Genomic DNA, 16,166 nt, shown 5'->3' on the forward strand with positions numbered 1-16,166 from the left:
ATTTCTTCTTCCAAATGAATGCTGCTGCCTCCATTTGGAGCTGTTCTCTAAATTTTAAATTATTGCTAAATATAATAATTGCTGTCACTCATTCCCTGTTTCTAACAGTGCATTTTTCTTTAACTCTTGCTTTTCCAGGAGACTTGCAAAGTCCACGTTGCTGTTGATCCCCCTCTTTGGGGTGCACTACATTGTGTTTGCATTTTTCCCTGAGAGCACTGGGCTGGAGGCTCGGCTTTACATCGAGCTGGGCCTGGGCTCATTTCAGGTAAGATGGGCAAAAATTGAACAGCCCTGAGATGTTTGGTCTGTACGACCCTGTGGTGTTGTTTGAGGGTCCCCAGGATGAGGGAAGAGATGAGAATCTTGACTCCATGTTTCAGAAGGCCGATTTATTATTTTATGATATATATTATATTAAAAGATTAAAATTATATATATTAAAATGGTATACTAAATCTAGACTAAAGAAAGAGAGAGGAGACATCAAAAAGCTTGAAAGGAATGAACACTAAAATCTTGTGACTGACCAGAGTCCTCACACAGCTGGACTGGGATTGGTCATTAAGTAAAAACAATTCACATGCTGGGTAAACAGTTCTCCAAATCACATTCCAGAGGAGCAAAGCATGGAGAAGCTGAGGTTTCTCAGCTTGCCAGGAGAAGAAATCCTGGCAAAAGGATTTTTCATAAATATGTCAGTGACACCACCCCACTGCAGGCTGGTTATTAGAGCAGGCTTTATTAATGCATCCAAATTCAATGCACACATCCCATCTCGCTCCTTCACGAGCTCTTCTGTTGTTTGCTCCCTTATTATTTGAAATCTCCAGGTCAGACTTTGTATGAATAATCACCAAATAAATAAAATATCTATGCTTATTGAATAACAATGACAGAACACCGTGAAGACCAACCAGTCTGTGGATTAAGGTGAACTGATTGAAAATGATTTTATATGTAATAACAATAAGAGGGGTGGTGAATAAGAGTACATAACCACCTGCTCTGCCCTTACCCTTCAGGAGCAGTGAACCACGTTAATATCTCATTGTTGATTTTGCTGTTCCACTACTCAGAGCATGGATTTGAGAGGGTCAGGGCCTGTGTGGTACATTTTGTACTGAATAGCTGATTTATTATCCCATCCCCTTTCCCCTGTACCCCACCACAACTTGTCCACATTGACATGTGTTGCAAATGATTCCTCTCCCATGCTTCCCTTATCTGAGGGAGAATTTGTTTGTAGGATACAGTGAACAGCAAGTTTATATTTTTTGTCTCTGGACAATAAAGAAATAATATTTATTGCATATAAATATAAATATAAAATGTCACCAGTTCACTGAGAAATTTAATTCTATTATGAAAACTCAATAAATAGTGTCACACTGCCTGAACTCCAATAGAAAACTGGGAAATCTGCATTCTTTGTTGTCTTACACGCACTGGGAATGAAACTTGATGTCTGTTATTGATTCCAGATTTTAAATCCATGTTTTTTCCCTCCCCTGCCCTTCCTGTCCTAGGGTTTTGTTGTTGCTCTCCTGTATTGCTTCTCAAATGCAGAGGTGAGTAACAAGCACATGAGATTATCAAAACCTTTAAAACTCACAGTTCCCTCTCATTTTTTAATTTCTTTTCCTATTTTCAGAACAGAATCTGTCTTTGATCTGCTCCTGAAACCATGACATCCCCATATCTTTTTTTGTCCCTTGGTAGCTTTGTTGACTTTATTTGTATTCATATAGTTCTGGCAGGAGGACACAAAATAAACTTTGAAGCAATGACCCTTTAAAAAATGGTTGCTGAATTTCCTGTCAGGGCACTTTTCTCCTGATTTATGTTTGATAGCTACCGTGATGATAGCTCAATGGAAAGCTTGTAGAGCTCCTCACTTTCTCTAGGTTTATTTTCTCCTGGTGACTTTCTTAATTTCCCCCTTCCCTTTCTTTTCCCCTTTTCTCTTTCCTTTCCCCATCTCCTTTTCCTTTTCCTTTTCCTTTTCCTTTTCCTTTTCCTTTTCCTTTTCCTTTTCCTTTTCCTTTCCCTCCTTTCCTTCCCTTCCGAACTTTCCCCTTCCCTTCCCGGAACTTCCTTCCGGAACTTCCCTTCCCTTCCCGAACTTCCCTTCCAACTTCCCTTCTCTCACCTTCCTTCCCAACTTCCTCCCTTCCCTTCCCTTTCTCCCTTGCTTTTCTTTCCTCCTTTCCCCCCTTTTTCTCTTTCCTTCCTCTCCTTCCTTTTCCCCTTTCCTATTTCTCGTTTTCCTTTCCCTTTCCCAGGTATGCTCATGCAATCAAGACTTTTATTCAAATAATTTCTTTCCTGTTTTTATAACATTGGTAGCATTTGGCTAAACAGCCTACAGTAGAATGTAGTGAGCCTATAATTTAAAAACCTCACTAAATTTGCTGTCACTTTCCCCCAAAAGAGCGGAACAAATCAAAACTGATGAGAAAACGTTAAACTGCATCTCATCCTCAGAAAAGTGAATAAATGAGCTGAGAATGACACACTAATTGTGCCTCAATCTCTGCAGTGGCCTCAACTTGGACAATTCTCATAGAACATAGAATTAGTAATGTTGGAAAAGCCCTCCAAGATTGTCAAGTCCCAGCTGTGCCCAATGCCCACCTTGTCCCCAGCCCAGAGCACTCAGTGCCACCTCCAGGTGCCACCTCCAGGGATGGGCACTCCAAACCTCCCAAGGCCTGATCCCCCTTTCCGTGGGGAAATTCCTGCTGCTGTCCAACTGATCCTCCCCTGGAACAACCTGAGGCTGTTCCCTCTCCTCCTGTCCCTGTCCCCTGGGAGAAGAGGCCAAATCCCACCCACAGCCTCATCTCAGGGAGTTGTGGAGACCAAGAAGGTCCCTCCTGAGCCTCCTTTTCTCCAGGCTGAGCCCCTCAGCTGCTCCTCCTGTATTACAGTAGCCTTAGACGGTCACTGTGGTGAGAGAAGGACGAGAATCTTGTTCCTTGATCAGAAGGCTTGATTTATTGATATAAGATATATAATACATTATAACTATACTAAAAAGAAAAAGAAGAGAAGTTGCAGAGAGCAGCTATGCTAAGAATAGAATAGAAGGAATGAATAACAAAGTTCTGTGTCCAGGGAATCTGTCCCTGAGCTGCTCCTGTGATTGGCCTTTAATGGTACACATGGAAGATGAGCCAATCACAGGGGCACCTGCTACATTTCACAGCAGCTGATAACAATTGTTTACATTCTTCTTCTGGGGCTCTGCTTCCCAGAAGATGGACAAATGTGAAAGAAAGGATTTCTATGAAAAAATGTCTGCGACACTCCTGTACAGGATTTACTCTCCAATCCCTCCATCCCTTCCCTGGAGACACTCCAGCACCTCACAGGAATGGCTAAAAGGAGGTGCAAGGTGCAAGTAACGCTACCTATGAGTAACTATTCCTAATTCCTAATCTATGTTTGTTACTTAAGAAAACAATTTTTAATGGCCATTCTGAGAGAGTGCCTTCAAGACTTAGCTGTGAATACAGAAAGCTCTGCTTCCAACCTGCCTTCTGTATCAGAGATTCCTTTCCAGCAGCCTTTTAACTGCTTCAACAGCCTTTTAATAGCTTGTATATTGTACCCCACAACACAGAAATGCAGTAGGTGTTAAAAACAGCCTGACTTCTGGCCCCAAGATGAAGCTGGGTTGGCTTTTGGCTTTTTTCCACATTTCTTAGGGATAACTGCTCCTGGAGCAGCTTGGCCACTCATTACCACTTGGCAGTGCATCTGTTGTGGTTCCTTGCAGTCATAAAAACTTATTATTATTTTCTCTGTGTGTGTGTTTCTTCACTTTTGAGTGTCTGTGACAATGTGAGAGGCTGTGCTGCTGCCAGGGGAGGTGTTATGAGTAAGGATGAAACTGAGGAGTGCTAGAGGGCCTTGAGTTTGGTGAGAATACTGGATTGGTGGAGGAAATGATGCATCTGGAACTGTATTCTTTCACCACTTACTAGCTATAAACTCACAGTGTTTATACATTTTCAGTATCTGCGCACAATATGCCGCAGCAGATCCACATTTCATGAATATTCAATTATTTTGCAGTAAATACTTCCATCTTGAAAGGTTTTTGTTTTCTTATCTTTGAAAATGTTTACAAATTCTTCAGTGGATTCCTATTGCTGTCACAGCCTTTATTCTCTTTTTCAACAGGACCAACATTTGATCCTGAAACCAGACCATTCATATTGCTTTACTTCTGACCAGCCTTTTTCCTCAAACCAAAAAAAAATTGGCTCCAAAAAACCTTTCACCATGAACACAATCCACTCTCAGCATTTTCTGTTCTGAGATCCACTTTGAAACCTTATAACCTGACAATAAATCATATCAAAAATACAGGGTAGAAATTATGATTTTTCAGAAGACATACTGTGGGATTGCACTCAAACAAAACTTTCAAATTACATTTCTGAAGTAGATGACCTTTGATGGCCTCTTATTTATTAGATTCTTGGAAGATCCAGAGACCCATCCATGAAATTGTACTCAAGGGTTGTCTGTGTGGTTAACGGCAGAATAGGGACCTAAATATTGGAAGTGACCTGCCCTGATGTCCTTCTGCATGCCATCCTCTGAATTTTTGAAATTAAATCTGTTTATTTTGAAAAGGAATAAGGACAGAGATCAAGTTCTTCTAAAAATGTGTTAATGCTTAATCCTGGTTTATCTGGGCTAAGTACTCAGGCAGACTTTTGGGCATATCCACTGTTCATTAAACCCTAATTTTCTCTTTGTTTGTAACTCCCTGCAGGTTCAAACTGAGCTGAAGAAGCAGCTGTGCAAGTGGCAGCACCAGGAGTACCTGACCTTCAGCCACAGGCACGGGGCTCTGTCCAGGGAAACCAGCCCAGTGAACTACGTCACCCAGCTCTCCCTGCTGGACAAGATCAGCCCCAAAAGGAGAACCTCTGTGCTCCAGGATGGTGTCACCACTGTCTGAGGGGCTCCAGCAGCTCCAGTGGCTGGGACTCTGCAATGTTCCACCCATGGGGTGGCCAACTGGGTCCTTTGTGGTCCTTCGTCAGGAGCTCTCACCCCTAATAATGAAGGGATGGGGCTATTTTTGGGCTATGAATGGTTTATTGCTCAGATAAACAACAGTCTCAGACGTTGTGGGATTTTAGAGGAGCAGCTGTCGGCCATAGCACAGAGTAGTCATACTTTCTTTGTTACAAGACAATATAGAACTTTCTAATCCAATAGACAGTTGTTACAAGGTTTATTTTGCTTTTCTGTCTATCACCTATACTTAATTTTGCTGCATTGCAGATACTGTTATCCAGTGGCTTCTGTCACACTTACACACATCAGCTTCTATTATAACTTCTAAACTCTTAGTTTATCCTATACAACCACAGCCCTACATTATAAACCCTTCACCATCTTATCAATACAGTTTTTTACTTAAGGCATATTCTTACTTTCAACTATAGAAACGTAATTTTTATGATTTTTCTAATAATGTTTATGATTTTTCTGCTTAATGTCTGTGTACTTTATTTTTACATAAACACAGCCATCCATTCACTGTCTAAGTCCCAGTATCAATTCAGTGTTTTTAAAAAAAACAGTATTCCAGTCCCTCAGTTTGCCCTGCTCTTGGTTAATTATTTAGGCCAGCAAACATTTGACTCCTGGAAATCTCTTTGCTGATTTTAGGTGCTTCATCTCTAGTTCTATTAGAGCAAAGATTAATTGTCCAGGCTTCTATAAATATTATTTTAATAAGTTATTTATTAATTAGGCATTTAACCCATCTGTCACAATGCCATATGTTTGTTGTAATGAGTAATTTTGTGTATTCTGACCTTCTTATCAACTTTACTTGTAACCTCTGTTCCTGTGTTTTGTTGCTGAGCATAGTAATGAAAATTTGTATCCAAAATGTATGATGTACATCTATAAAATCCAAGTGGCAATTACAGCTGTTGTTACTTGTACATTTACTTCATGTCAGTTTGGATATTTCATTTGAGTTTGTACATTTAATTTGTGTCAGTTTGAACGTTTCATTCGAGGCTTTATAAAATAAAAGGTTAATAATCCCGGGGGGTGCTAAAATTTCTTGCAGAAATATTTGATTTGAGCTGTGAAGAGAACCCTGATCCCTTTTTGGTGACACACCTGAGTTCGAGGGGGTGGATTTATGAGTCGGGAATGCTTCAGGGATATTTTGCTTTTTGGAAAGTTTGAGAAAGCAGCAGAAGTGTTCCAAGCCATGTTCAGCTGTGCTGTGTGTTCTGTATGGAGCCACTGCCACCTCCTGGAGCTGGATGTGTGCAGCCACAAAGCCAGGCAGGGCTCCCAAACCTCTCCTGAGCGAGTTTTATACCACTCCCAAAGGGCAGCTTCGAGAGATAATTAAATTACATCAGCTGCTTTCTCCTCCTCTAATCCCCTGGTGTCTTTTGCAGAGTTGAACTCTCCAGGAATTATTTTTAAATCCCTTTACAAATATACGACAACCTGGAAAGACCAAAATATACTTTTTTCCAGCTGTTTCTTATGGTGTTGCAGCAAAGAGAGTTAATGTATCTGAAATTTCTGATCTGAAACATCTGACAGTTTGTTAAGGTATCTGAAATTTCTGAGAGTAGATTTCTAACTCTGATAATTTCAGCATGATTTTTTAAGAAATTTTGATTTATTGGGCTCTAAATGAAAAGAAATCCTTCCAGCAGGCAGCTTTATCTACTTTGCACATTGAGAGCTTCCCCGAGGCCGCCTAACACACCCAGAGAAGAATTATTTTGAGTATCTGAGGAGGATTTATTCAATTGCAGAAAATACAGCTGAATTCAAGGGAGTTGCTCCTTGACTAAATGAAGTTTTCCTCATTGAAATCAGGTGTGTGGAATTTGGAGCAAAGGTGCTTTTGTGTGGTATTTTGTCTTTGAAATAGTGAATATTTACACAGGGCTTGTAGAGTGGCTGAAATACTTTTGGAGTTGCTTTTTCTTTCTCTGCCTAAAAAAAAAAAAAAAATCACTTAGGTTACATAAAATACTTAGAAATTAGAGTTTTTCCAGATTACCTGTTCTACATTTGCTTTTTGATTTGATTTCTGTGATTAGGGAGACACTGACTGGTGCAGGCATTCTGCACATGGTGGGAAGGGGAGACACATCCTGTGCCCCATTATCCAGCCCTCAAAAAACAAAAAGGACTGGGCTGCCTCAGGTCACAGTGGAAATTCATGTGAAGGGCATTTGAAATGTAGCAAAAAATGAAAATATGTAGATCTGCCCTGTCCTTCCCCATTCCCCACCTGCCCGCAGCTCCCTTTGTTCCAGGTCCTGCCTCAGTGATGCTGTGGGGTGGTGATCTCCAGCCCTGCTGCTCCCTGGCACATCTCTGACCTCAGTTTCACTAAAGCTGTGTCCATTTCCCCATCACAGCTCCAAACACCTGTACTCTGGCCCAACAATGAGTTAAATGATGCAGCCTGGGTGGGGGATTTGTAAGGAACAGGCAAAGGTTTATGGGAACTGATGGAGGAAGATGGGGGAAATATCAGAAATAATTCATATTCTGTGGAATCCTCTGTTTCTGGAGTTTGAGTGGAATTCCCAGAATTCACAGAAATCCCAGAATGATCATGTTGGAAGAGACCTTCAAGACCATCGAGTCCATCCCAGCCCCAGCAGCTCAACTCAACCCTGGCACCCAGTGCCACATCCAGGCTTTGTTAAACACACCCAGGGATGGGGACTGCACCACCTCCCCGGGCAGCCATTCCAGAACTTTATCACTCTTTCTGTGAAAAACTTTTTCCTGATATCCAACCTAAATTTCGCTTGGTGAGCTTGAGACTGTGTCCTCTGGTTCTGCTTTAAAAATTTTTACTTGCTGCTTTAAAAATTACCCTGATGATCAAACTCTTCAGGTTTGCTTTGGCTATGAAATAAAGGAAGCCTTGAAGCACATTTGGTGCTACAGAGATCTATTTCTACTTTTAGCTACATCTTTCTTTGAGGACAACAGAATTTCTGCTCCTGTTTACACACTGTAGGAATAATATTTAGTCCCCTGTGGATCAAAGCCAGAGGGTTGATCCACGGGGGGCTAAATATTTAGAGAGTTTTTAGAGAGTGTGTTCCATTTGGTTTGGTGATCTTGGCCCACAGTCCTGCCTGATACTGATGCAGGGAGATAAACACCAGTGGTTTATGGAGAAGGAACACTGCATGGGAAAGATTTCACCCCTGGTTGATCCAGGAGCGATTTTGCCAGAAGATTCCAGGGTCTCCTTCTCATGAAGAAGCCAGTGAACCCTTTCAGCCCAAAGAGCTTCTGCTGCAGGAAAAGAATACACTACCCTGTAAGTTCACGGACAAAAAGTTCTCTTTGGTGCAATTTTATATCAGAACAGACTTTTACAAAATGATAATACATTTATTGTGTCATCTACAGCAGTATACATGTTAAAAACAATTTCTCAAAACACAAAAAAGGTTAGAAAGCAGCAGTTGATATCTGTGTTTCCACCTCATAACAAAGCTGAATAACCCCAGAGATCCCATTACCAATTAAACCAATTTTGACCAAAAAAGGTCAGTATTAGACCCAACAGGCCAGTAACTTTGTACCTTGACACAGTCAAAAGCCAAAATACAGCTTTCCATCCAACAACTTGGTTCTTCTCAGAGCTATAGCAGGTTGCATTGCCACTAAATTGACAAGGAGAAGGGAAAGAGAATGAACACACCAAATATTTGATTTTTTACAGATTATACTGATACACAAAGGCCTCTTGAGACTTCTCTGCAAGCACAAAGTCCATTGGGAAAGGCATATGCAGAAGCCTAGGTAATTTCAGACACTGAAGAGTGTCATATCACACAGTGTCATATCACACAGTAATTCTTCACATGGATGAATTCCCCAAAAGAAAGCCAATGGGAAATTGCAGTTTGATTCATAAGAAGGTGAAAGACCATGAGGTTCAAAACATTGTTCAAGCTCTGCTGGTGTGTTTTCATACACAAAGTACAATGTGTATTTAGCTGAACTTAGCTCTTTAGTACAGATATACACGGAGCATCATCAACATCAGAGCATCCTCAGCTGCTGCTGCATCCTCCATATCCTCCTATCTGGTTCTTAAATAAACACAATTCTGAACTGGTTCATGTGCCTGACTGCTAAAATCAGAGGGTAAAATTCTTTCTGTAATATTTTTTTAATTTTTTTTTACTGCATGTGCACTGTTACTGTGGTTTGTTCCTGGACACAGAAGTGCTGGTTGTGTGGACACAATCTGACAGGGAGAACAAAATATCCTGAAAACTCTCCATGAGAGCTCCTGACTCTTTACCAGGCATCCACCTCCCCCAAATCTGGTTGGTAATACCCAACAGGAGCCACTTTCCAAGGCCATCATTTCTCAGCATGCATGAGACAGAACAATAGTGATTAGGCAAAGTTGCCAGGGAAAATTAATTTCTATCTCGGCCTCCCCAGGGTCAGCATCTGTCTCTAATCTGGTCAGGGAGATGTCCTGGAGGAGAGAAACAGCCAATTGCAAAGTGTGAATCATCTCACCCTGGAGCAGACATCAAAAATGTTTGATGCTTGTCCTCTGAAATTGCTCTTTTCTCTTTTGTGACCAAAAAGGCAAAGTGCAGAAACCAGATTAAAGGAAGAAGTGTTCCCTTTTGGTGTCTAAGTGATGTGGGTGTGTCCTTAGACTTCTGCTCAAGGTCTCTTCCAGAGGTTTAGCTCTGAGCCAGAATAACTCATGCCAGTGGTGCCAGATGTTGAAAGGGGCACATCTAATACAGCCCTTGATATTCAACTCCTAAGGAAGGAAACCACTTAAGAACAGATATTTGGTTGTATTTTTTGCATTACGTACGTTTTCACAGTTGCAGAAAAGGAGTCTAAGGAACCACTGAGATGATAAAGTCTGAGTTTGGACTGAATCCCCCTCTGTGAGTTTATCTATTTCCTAGCTATCCACAGATATGACTTAGGAGCTACAGCAGACACTAATCCTGTCAGGCAGGATCCCATGTGGTGTCCAAAATCCTGTTCTCACCAAGCCTTTAGACCTTCCATGCTGTGACAGCTCTGCTGAGGTCACAGAAGAACAATATTAATAATATGAGCACACCTTGCTCTGGAAGCCTTGCCCACAAAAGAAAGATCTCAGAACAAAAGAGGAGGTCTGGTATTGTGAAATCACATAATCTTACGGGGAAAATCTTAATTTATTGAATTTTCTAGGTTTTTGATTGTGGAATCACACAATCTTATGGGGAAAATCTTAATTTATTGAATTTTCTAGGTTTTTGACCTGTGGGAGCATTTGCATAAACACAGAAAGGACTAAAGCTCTTAAATAGACTTAAAGAGTCTATTGCTATACAAAGAATGAACTTAATTTCCTTAATCATCCATCATGGACACTTCTGAAACCATCTCTGGGCTCTGAAACCTTCCCCATAAGATTATGTGATTATGAATCACATAATCTTATGGGAAAATCTTAATTTATTGAATTTTCTAGGTTTCTGATTGTGGAGTCACATAATCTTATGGGGAAAATCTTAATTTATTGAATTTTCTAGGTTTTTGATCAGTGGGAGCCTTTGCATAAATACAGAAAGGGCTAAAGCTCTTCAATAGCCTTAAAGAATCTATTGCTATACAAAAAATGAACTTAATTTCCTTAAGAATCATCTATGGACAGTTCAAAAATAATCTCTGGGCTCTGATGCCTCCAACTAAAGGAATTTCACAGACTGAAAATTTCTGACATGGGCAATTGTTTCTGAAACACTCTTGAAACCCAAGTTCAAATACCGAGGCAAATAAAGCGAATTAAATTAATGGGGTTTGCATTTCTTTTGTTGCTACTGTTTGTTAAATTCACTGTGAACAATTTTTTTTTTCTCCTATAACTCTGAAATTTTGATATCTAATTTCTGTCAGGGCAGAAAAAATAGTGTAAAGTTGGATATTTGTATGGTTCACAGGGCACATTTAGTAAAGATTTAGTAGTGGTGTCAGACAAAAGCACTGAAACCTCCCAAACTGATACCATCAGTGTATTTTAACATATTTTAATGATCATTTCCTGCAGCATTTTGACTGAATGTGTGTCACATCTATTTGATTGGAAAAGCTTCCCTTGCACGATTATAACTGAAAACAGAAAAACAAAATATTGGAGTTATTTTCCTTTTAGGTTTGGCTGAACAAAAATTGCTCAACCTCCAAATCTCATTTATATACCTTCAAGAACTGGAAATCTTTCTCTTAATTTTTATTTTTCTTTTTTTTATTTCCTTTCCCCCCCAGGATGCTTGGCCAGCTGATTCCAGGTAATTTTCCTGCTATTTTTAATGAATCCATGTCTGTCTGCATTTCATTCTTTGCACTGGTTTTGCTGCCCAAATTTGGATTAGAGCTGAGAGAAATGCAGCTTAATAGCACGACTATTTTTAGTCTTATCTTGCAGCTGTATGATCAAAGACAAACTGGAGACTTCATCTGAAATAAAGCTGTTTATATCTCAGGAAAAGAGAAGGAAACTGGAGGCAAGATCAGTATGACAAGGAATCCAAGTGAGCCAGGAGTTATTTCAACTCCAGGTTCAAATAAAGGATTTTAACTGCCAAAAAAGTTTCACAGTAACTTTCCAATAGGAAGAGAAGGTGAAAAAATGGTACTGAATTTTAAAAGGAGAGGTGATCAGTTTAGGAATGGGAGTAAAATAATATCAAAATAGTGGCAATTAAAGAGCTTCCTTCATATTGAGTGAATGTTTTGTTCCTGATCATTTTGGCTTTGCCTATTTTTAGTTACTGCTTTCTTTTGTTTGTGGGGCTTTTGAAAAAAAACCTGAATTTTTGAGCTGACCAGTGGTCCCTTCATATGCAAGCACTGGATCTATCCTGCTATGCAGAAGTGGAATTTAATTCACCTTTGACATGAAAATATTATGAAAAGCCATAATTTGAATAATAAATAGGCAAGGCAAATTATGGCAACGAATCCTTGGAGGATCGGAGTCTCACAGTCAGGTTTTTAGCATGAGTCCAAGAAACTCTCTCTTGTGTCCCATTCTGGTCCTCAAAATGCAAGAAAGAAGTGGCCAGACTGGACAAGGTCACAAGGAGAACCATGAAGATCATCAGAGGATGGAAAATGGGAGCAGTGAAGAAAATCTGGGAATTTAACTGTGGAAAAAAGAAGCCTCAATGGCGACCCCACCAAAAAGAGTGGTCAGAAAGAGGATGAAGGTTCTTTTTTCCACAAGGATCCACATGGAGAATACAAGAGTGACAAGCTGCACCAGGAGAGGGATCATCTTGATAAAGGAAAGGAATTTTTTTAGAGTGAGAACAGCCATTCAAGGGAAGAACCTCCCCTGAGGTGTGGTGGGGTTCCTATCAGGGGAGGTTTTCAAGAGGTGACTGGGCAGGGTGTGGGATAAACTCATCCTGGCTCCCTTTCTCATGAAAGGTTGGACCAAATTTGCCATTCAAAGTCACCTCCAGCCTTGGTTGATGGTTCTATGAACTTCATTCCCATTGATGATGGAGAGAATCCAGGGAGAGTCATCTTTGCAAAGGGAAACTCAAATTATCAGTTGATGGCCACTTCTGCTTGTTATTTAGCCTTGTCATTGCACTGTCCTTAAGGTGCAATGAGAGACAGATGCTGAAAGGGAGCAGCCAAACACCCACTAAAGTGTCTGGATTTAACTTCCAAACTGCATTTTCCTCTGGACTCCCCTACCTTCATCCCTTCTCCCACCACCCCATTTTAACACCTGGTTTTCAAATGCAAATATTTAAATAATGCAGAGGAACTTGAATGGTTTTCCTCTATGATCAAAAGTTCCCAAAACTAAGCATTTAGGGTTCTTTCCCTGGGCTCTGAGTTCCAGAAATACTAAAAGTGACAGTAAAAGGAGGTGACATCACCATGCAGCAATGGAACAGCCTCATCCTTTACAACCTAGGTTGTAGCTTTCATTTTTGGGATGTGAATTGTCCTGCAGTGCCAGCACTCCACACTGACAAGTCAATAATCAAAACAGTGGTTAGACACAGTAAATAGTCACAAAACCTGCAGCACAAAAAAGTTTTCTGTACATTTATAAAAGCAAAATAAGAAAATTAGACAGGAAATACATTATGGACATGGTAGAAAAAATGGCTCAAGGAGCACTGCACACTTTTTTTTTTGTTTGTTTTGTTTTAATTGTGTACTGTTTTTAATAACACAGCCTTTCTAGCTCCAAAATATATTTCACAGTGAAAAAATCAAACAAAGCACTGTTACACTCGGTTGATATTTACACACACAGAGAAGCAAACTGCCTGTTGGATTCTTCCCTCCTGAAACAAATGGAGAATCAGCCACTGAGGGGTGGCCACGCCTGGCCAGCACCTGCAGCTTACATTCAACAGAGAGATTTGTGGAGAGCTCATTTGTGCCATGGCATCAGTCTGGATCCCACAACTGTGCCCACATTCAGTGTGACCCGTCCCTTCCAGGGACACTGGGAACGTTCCAGTGACTCAGGAAAAGCCAAATCTGCCAGTGCATCGACACTTTTATTCAGAGAAATTAAATCATAATAGGTTTTGTTTTTCTTTTTTTAAATTTTTTTGTATCTTTTATATCTAATAAGTTGAAGATCCCTTTTCTTCTGGTAAATTCAGTGCTGGTGAACAGATTTAATTTTTCTACTGAACAAGAAACACAATGTGTACAACAGTAGAAATTTCCACTCCACTGCTCTCCAAACTCCTGAGCATTGGCTCAAGGAATTAAGGAGCAAATCCAATTTTTCACAATTTTTCCATCCTTGGACTCTCTATCTGGGACCACCAAAAATTAATGGTAATAGCAATGTGCTGAGGCCAAATCCCAGTTCCAGGTGAAGCAGTTTATTCTAACAATAACAGCAGTTTTTTCTGTACTGATTTAATTTAGCTGAGGACCTGGTCTCCAGTGTGCAGGGTCAGAGGGTGGTTTTGGTGATGTGGACATTTGCCCACAAGGCACTGGACTGAGATCCACCAACTCAAACTGCAGAGCACTCTAGGATGGCCAGGAAAACAACAAAACCCAGCAGAAAGCTCAGAATCATTTCAACAACAGCGAAAAAAAAAAAAAAAAAAAAAAAGATCCAAACAGATTCTTGCTCTAGGCTGAAACAAGAAAAAGTCTCCAGCTAGAGGCAGATATTTGACATCTTTTTCTCCACAATTCTAATTTAATAATGTTTGAAAACTGGCTAATAGTCATTCATGCAAAAAATAGCTTTTTTTTTTTTCTTTTTTAAAATAACACATTTACAGTGTTGGCAATATAATCCTTGTGAAAGCCCATCCTACAGAAACTTGTCAAATATGCTTTTATCTGATAAATATTCCTTTCCCCAACTCTCCGGACAACAAAGTACCTGATTTCTGGAGAAACATTCTAAAATAGCATTAAGAAGCATCTGAAGAAAGACAAAGGGCCAATCTATCTGTTATAAACACTTTGACTTTTGCAGAGAGCTGGGAAGAGGGAAACAAATTCTGCTCTCAGAGCAGCAAATCAGTGCTGCAGACTTGGGGGAAAAAAGGTGTTTGGATCATATAAATCCCATTTATGAACCTGGAGTGCAATGGAAGTGGTTTCAGCTGTATTGCTGGTCCTCTGTGCCACAGCAGATTTCACATGACAGGGCTGTCCCCATCTCCTAAGAGCATGATCCTGTACCAATATGACCTCAAACAACATTTCTGTCTGTTTTGAATTAAATTTACATTCATTTAGATGGCTCCAGCCAAGAGCAGAATATTCCCATAAAGGATTATATAAGTGTTAAGTATTATTATAATTATTATTTCTTTCACAACTTTCTGAGACCTTTCTTTTTTTCTCCTTTTAAAAATAAGTAAACTAGGATTATCTTTAAAAATCTCTGCTTAAAATGACATCAAAACTCTTTTTTTCTTTTGTACTTAAACTAACAAAAACCAGTGAAATTAAAAGCTCACACTCAGCTGACACTAATATTCCAAGTATTTCACTTTTTTTTTCTGTTTTTAGTTTATGATCATGTCAACTAACACCGAAGAACAAGCCTGAATTTTGAATTTCCTGGTTACTATTAGTTTCAGTTCAAAACTTCACATTTAAAATGCCATTTTCATCTTTGTTTGTAATATATGCATACACATACACGCACATATATATATATTTGATATATATATATATATTTTTCTCAGTTCATAAATTTATAAATCCAAGATGAAGGGAGCGCTAGGACGGCCCTCCAGGCCTTTTTTTTTTGCGCTGTATAAAGATTCTTAAGAATTGACATCATCGACATTGGGTTGAAGTAGATTTGTAGCAGTCGTGGCTTTAACTACAAGGCAAAGGTTGAAAGAACATTCGAGTTCCTCTCCAAGAAAAGCAGTAAGACCATTGGTGAAACAAACAGAATATCCCAAGAGAGAGAGAGAGAGAACTGCCAGGTGTGGGAAGTCATCCAAAGTCTTTATCCTTTCCTTCCATGCCATCCTAGTGTTCAGTTTAGTTGGTTTCTTTCCTCACCACATACAGGTGATTTTTTTTTTTTACCTTCCAGGGTGATCCCACCAGGTCCTTCTTGTGCCTCTTTGCTCTGGCAGGGAAGAGTCAGCACTCAGAAGTCAACCAGGTTGCAAAGGCACGGCACTCTGTGTGACAGCACTGCCCCCAAGCCACCAATGCCACGTGTGGCCACTGGAGCAGAAGGTTCCCTCATCTGGAGGGAAAGGCCACCCTGGAACTGCCTCTTGCTCTTAAGGTGGGAGGGGAGGGACAGTTATTTGTGATATAAAGAGTCCAAATGATCAATCTATCAATCGATGCCAAAAATAGAGCTATATCTCAACTGCATGGCCCTTTTAGAAAATTCACAGCTTAGCGAGAACAGAAAGCATTGCTGGGAGCGTCCCTGGGTTCATGAAAGCACAGCGGATCCCACTGCTCTTGCCTGAAGTTCCTGCACTGATGTGCAGTTTGGTGTTGGCACAGCTGTTCCTCTAAATCCATCGGGGATGTCTGAATCCAGCCATGAGCTCAATTTTCTGGAGATCCTCCTGAATCAAGCTGGATTGATCAAC

The 16,166-nt window shown here is 40.2% G+C and overlaps 1 protein-coding gene across 3 annotated transcripts in view; it reads left to right on the plus strand.

The window, feature by feature from the left end:
- Positions 1–6,098, plus strand: part of LOC135442997 (vasoactive intestinal polypeptide receptor-like) — a 31,567-nt gene extending 25,469 nt beyond the window's left edge. For all 3 annotated transcript variants that reach the window (XM_064703265.1, XM_064703266.1, XM_064703264.1), the window contains 3 exons: positions 139–268; positions 1,530–1,571; positions 4,793–6,098. In XM_064703265.1, coding sequence (XP_064559335.1) covers positions 139–268; positions 1,530–1,571; positions 4,793–4,981 — 361 coding nt within the window. In that variant the 3' untranslated portion in view covers positions 4,982–6,098. The remainder of the gene's footprint in view (positions 1–138; positions 269–1,529; positions 1,572–4,792) is intronic.
- The last annotated feature ends 10,068 nt before the right edge of the window (positions 6,099–16,166 follow it).

The sequence above is a fragment of the Zonotrichia leucophrys genome, chromosome 2 (genome assembly GCF_028769735.1).
Source record: "Zonotrichia leucophrys gambelii isolate GWCS_2022_RI chromosome 2, RI_Zleu_2.0, whole genome shotgun sequence".
Taxonomy (NCBI): Eukaryota; Metazoa; Chordata; class Aves; order Passeriformes; family Passerellidae; genus Zonotrichia; species Zonotrichia leucophrys.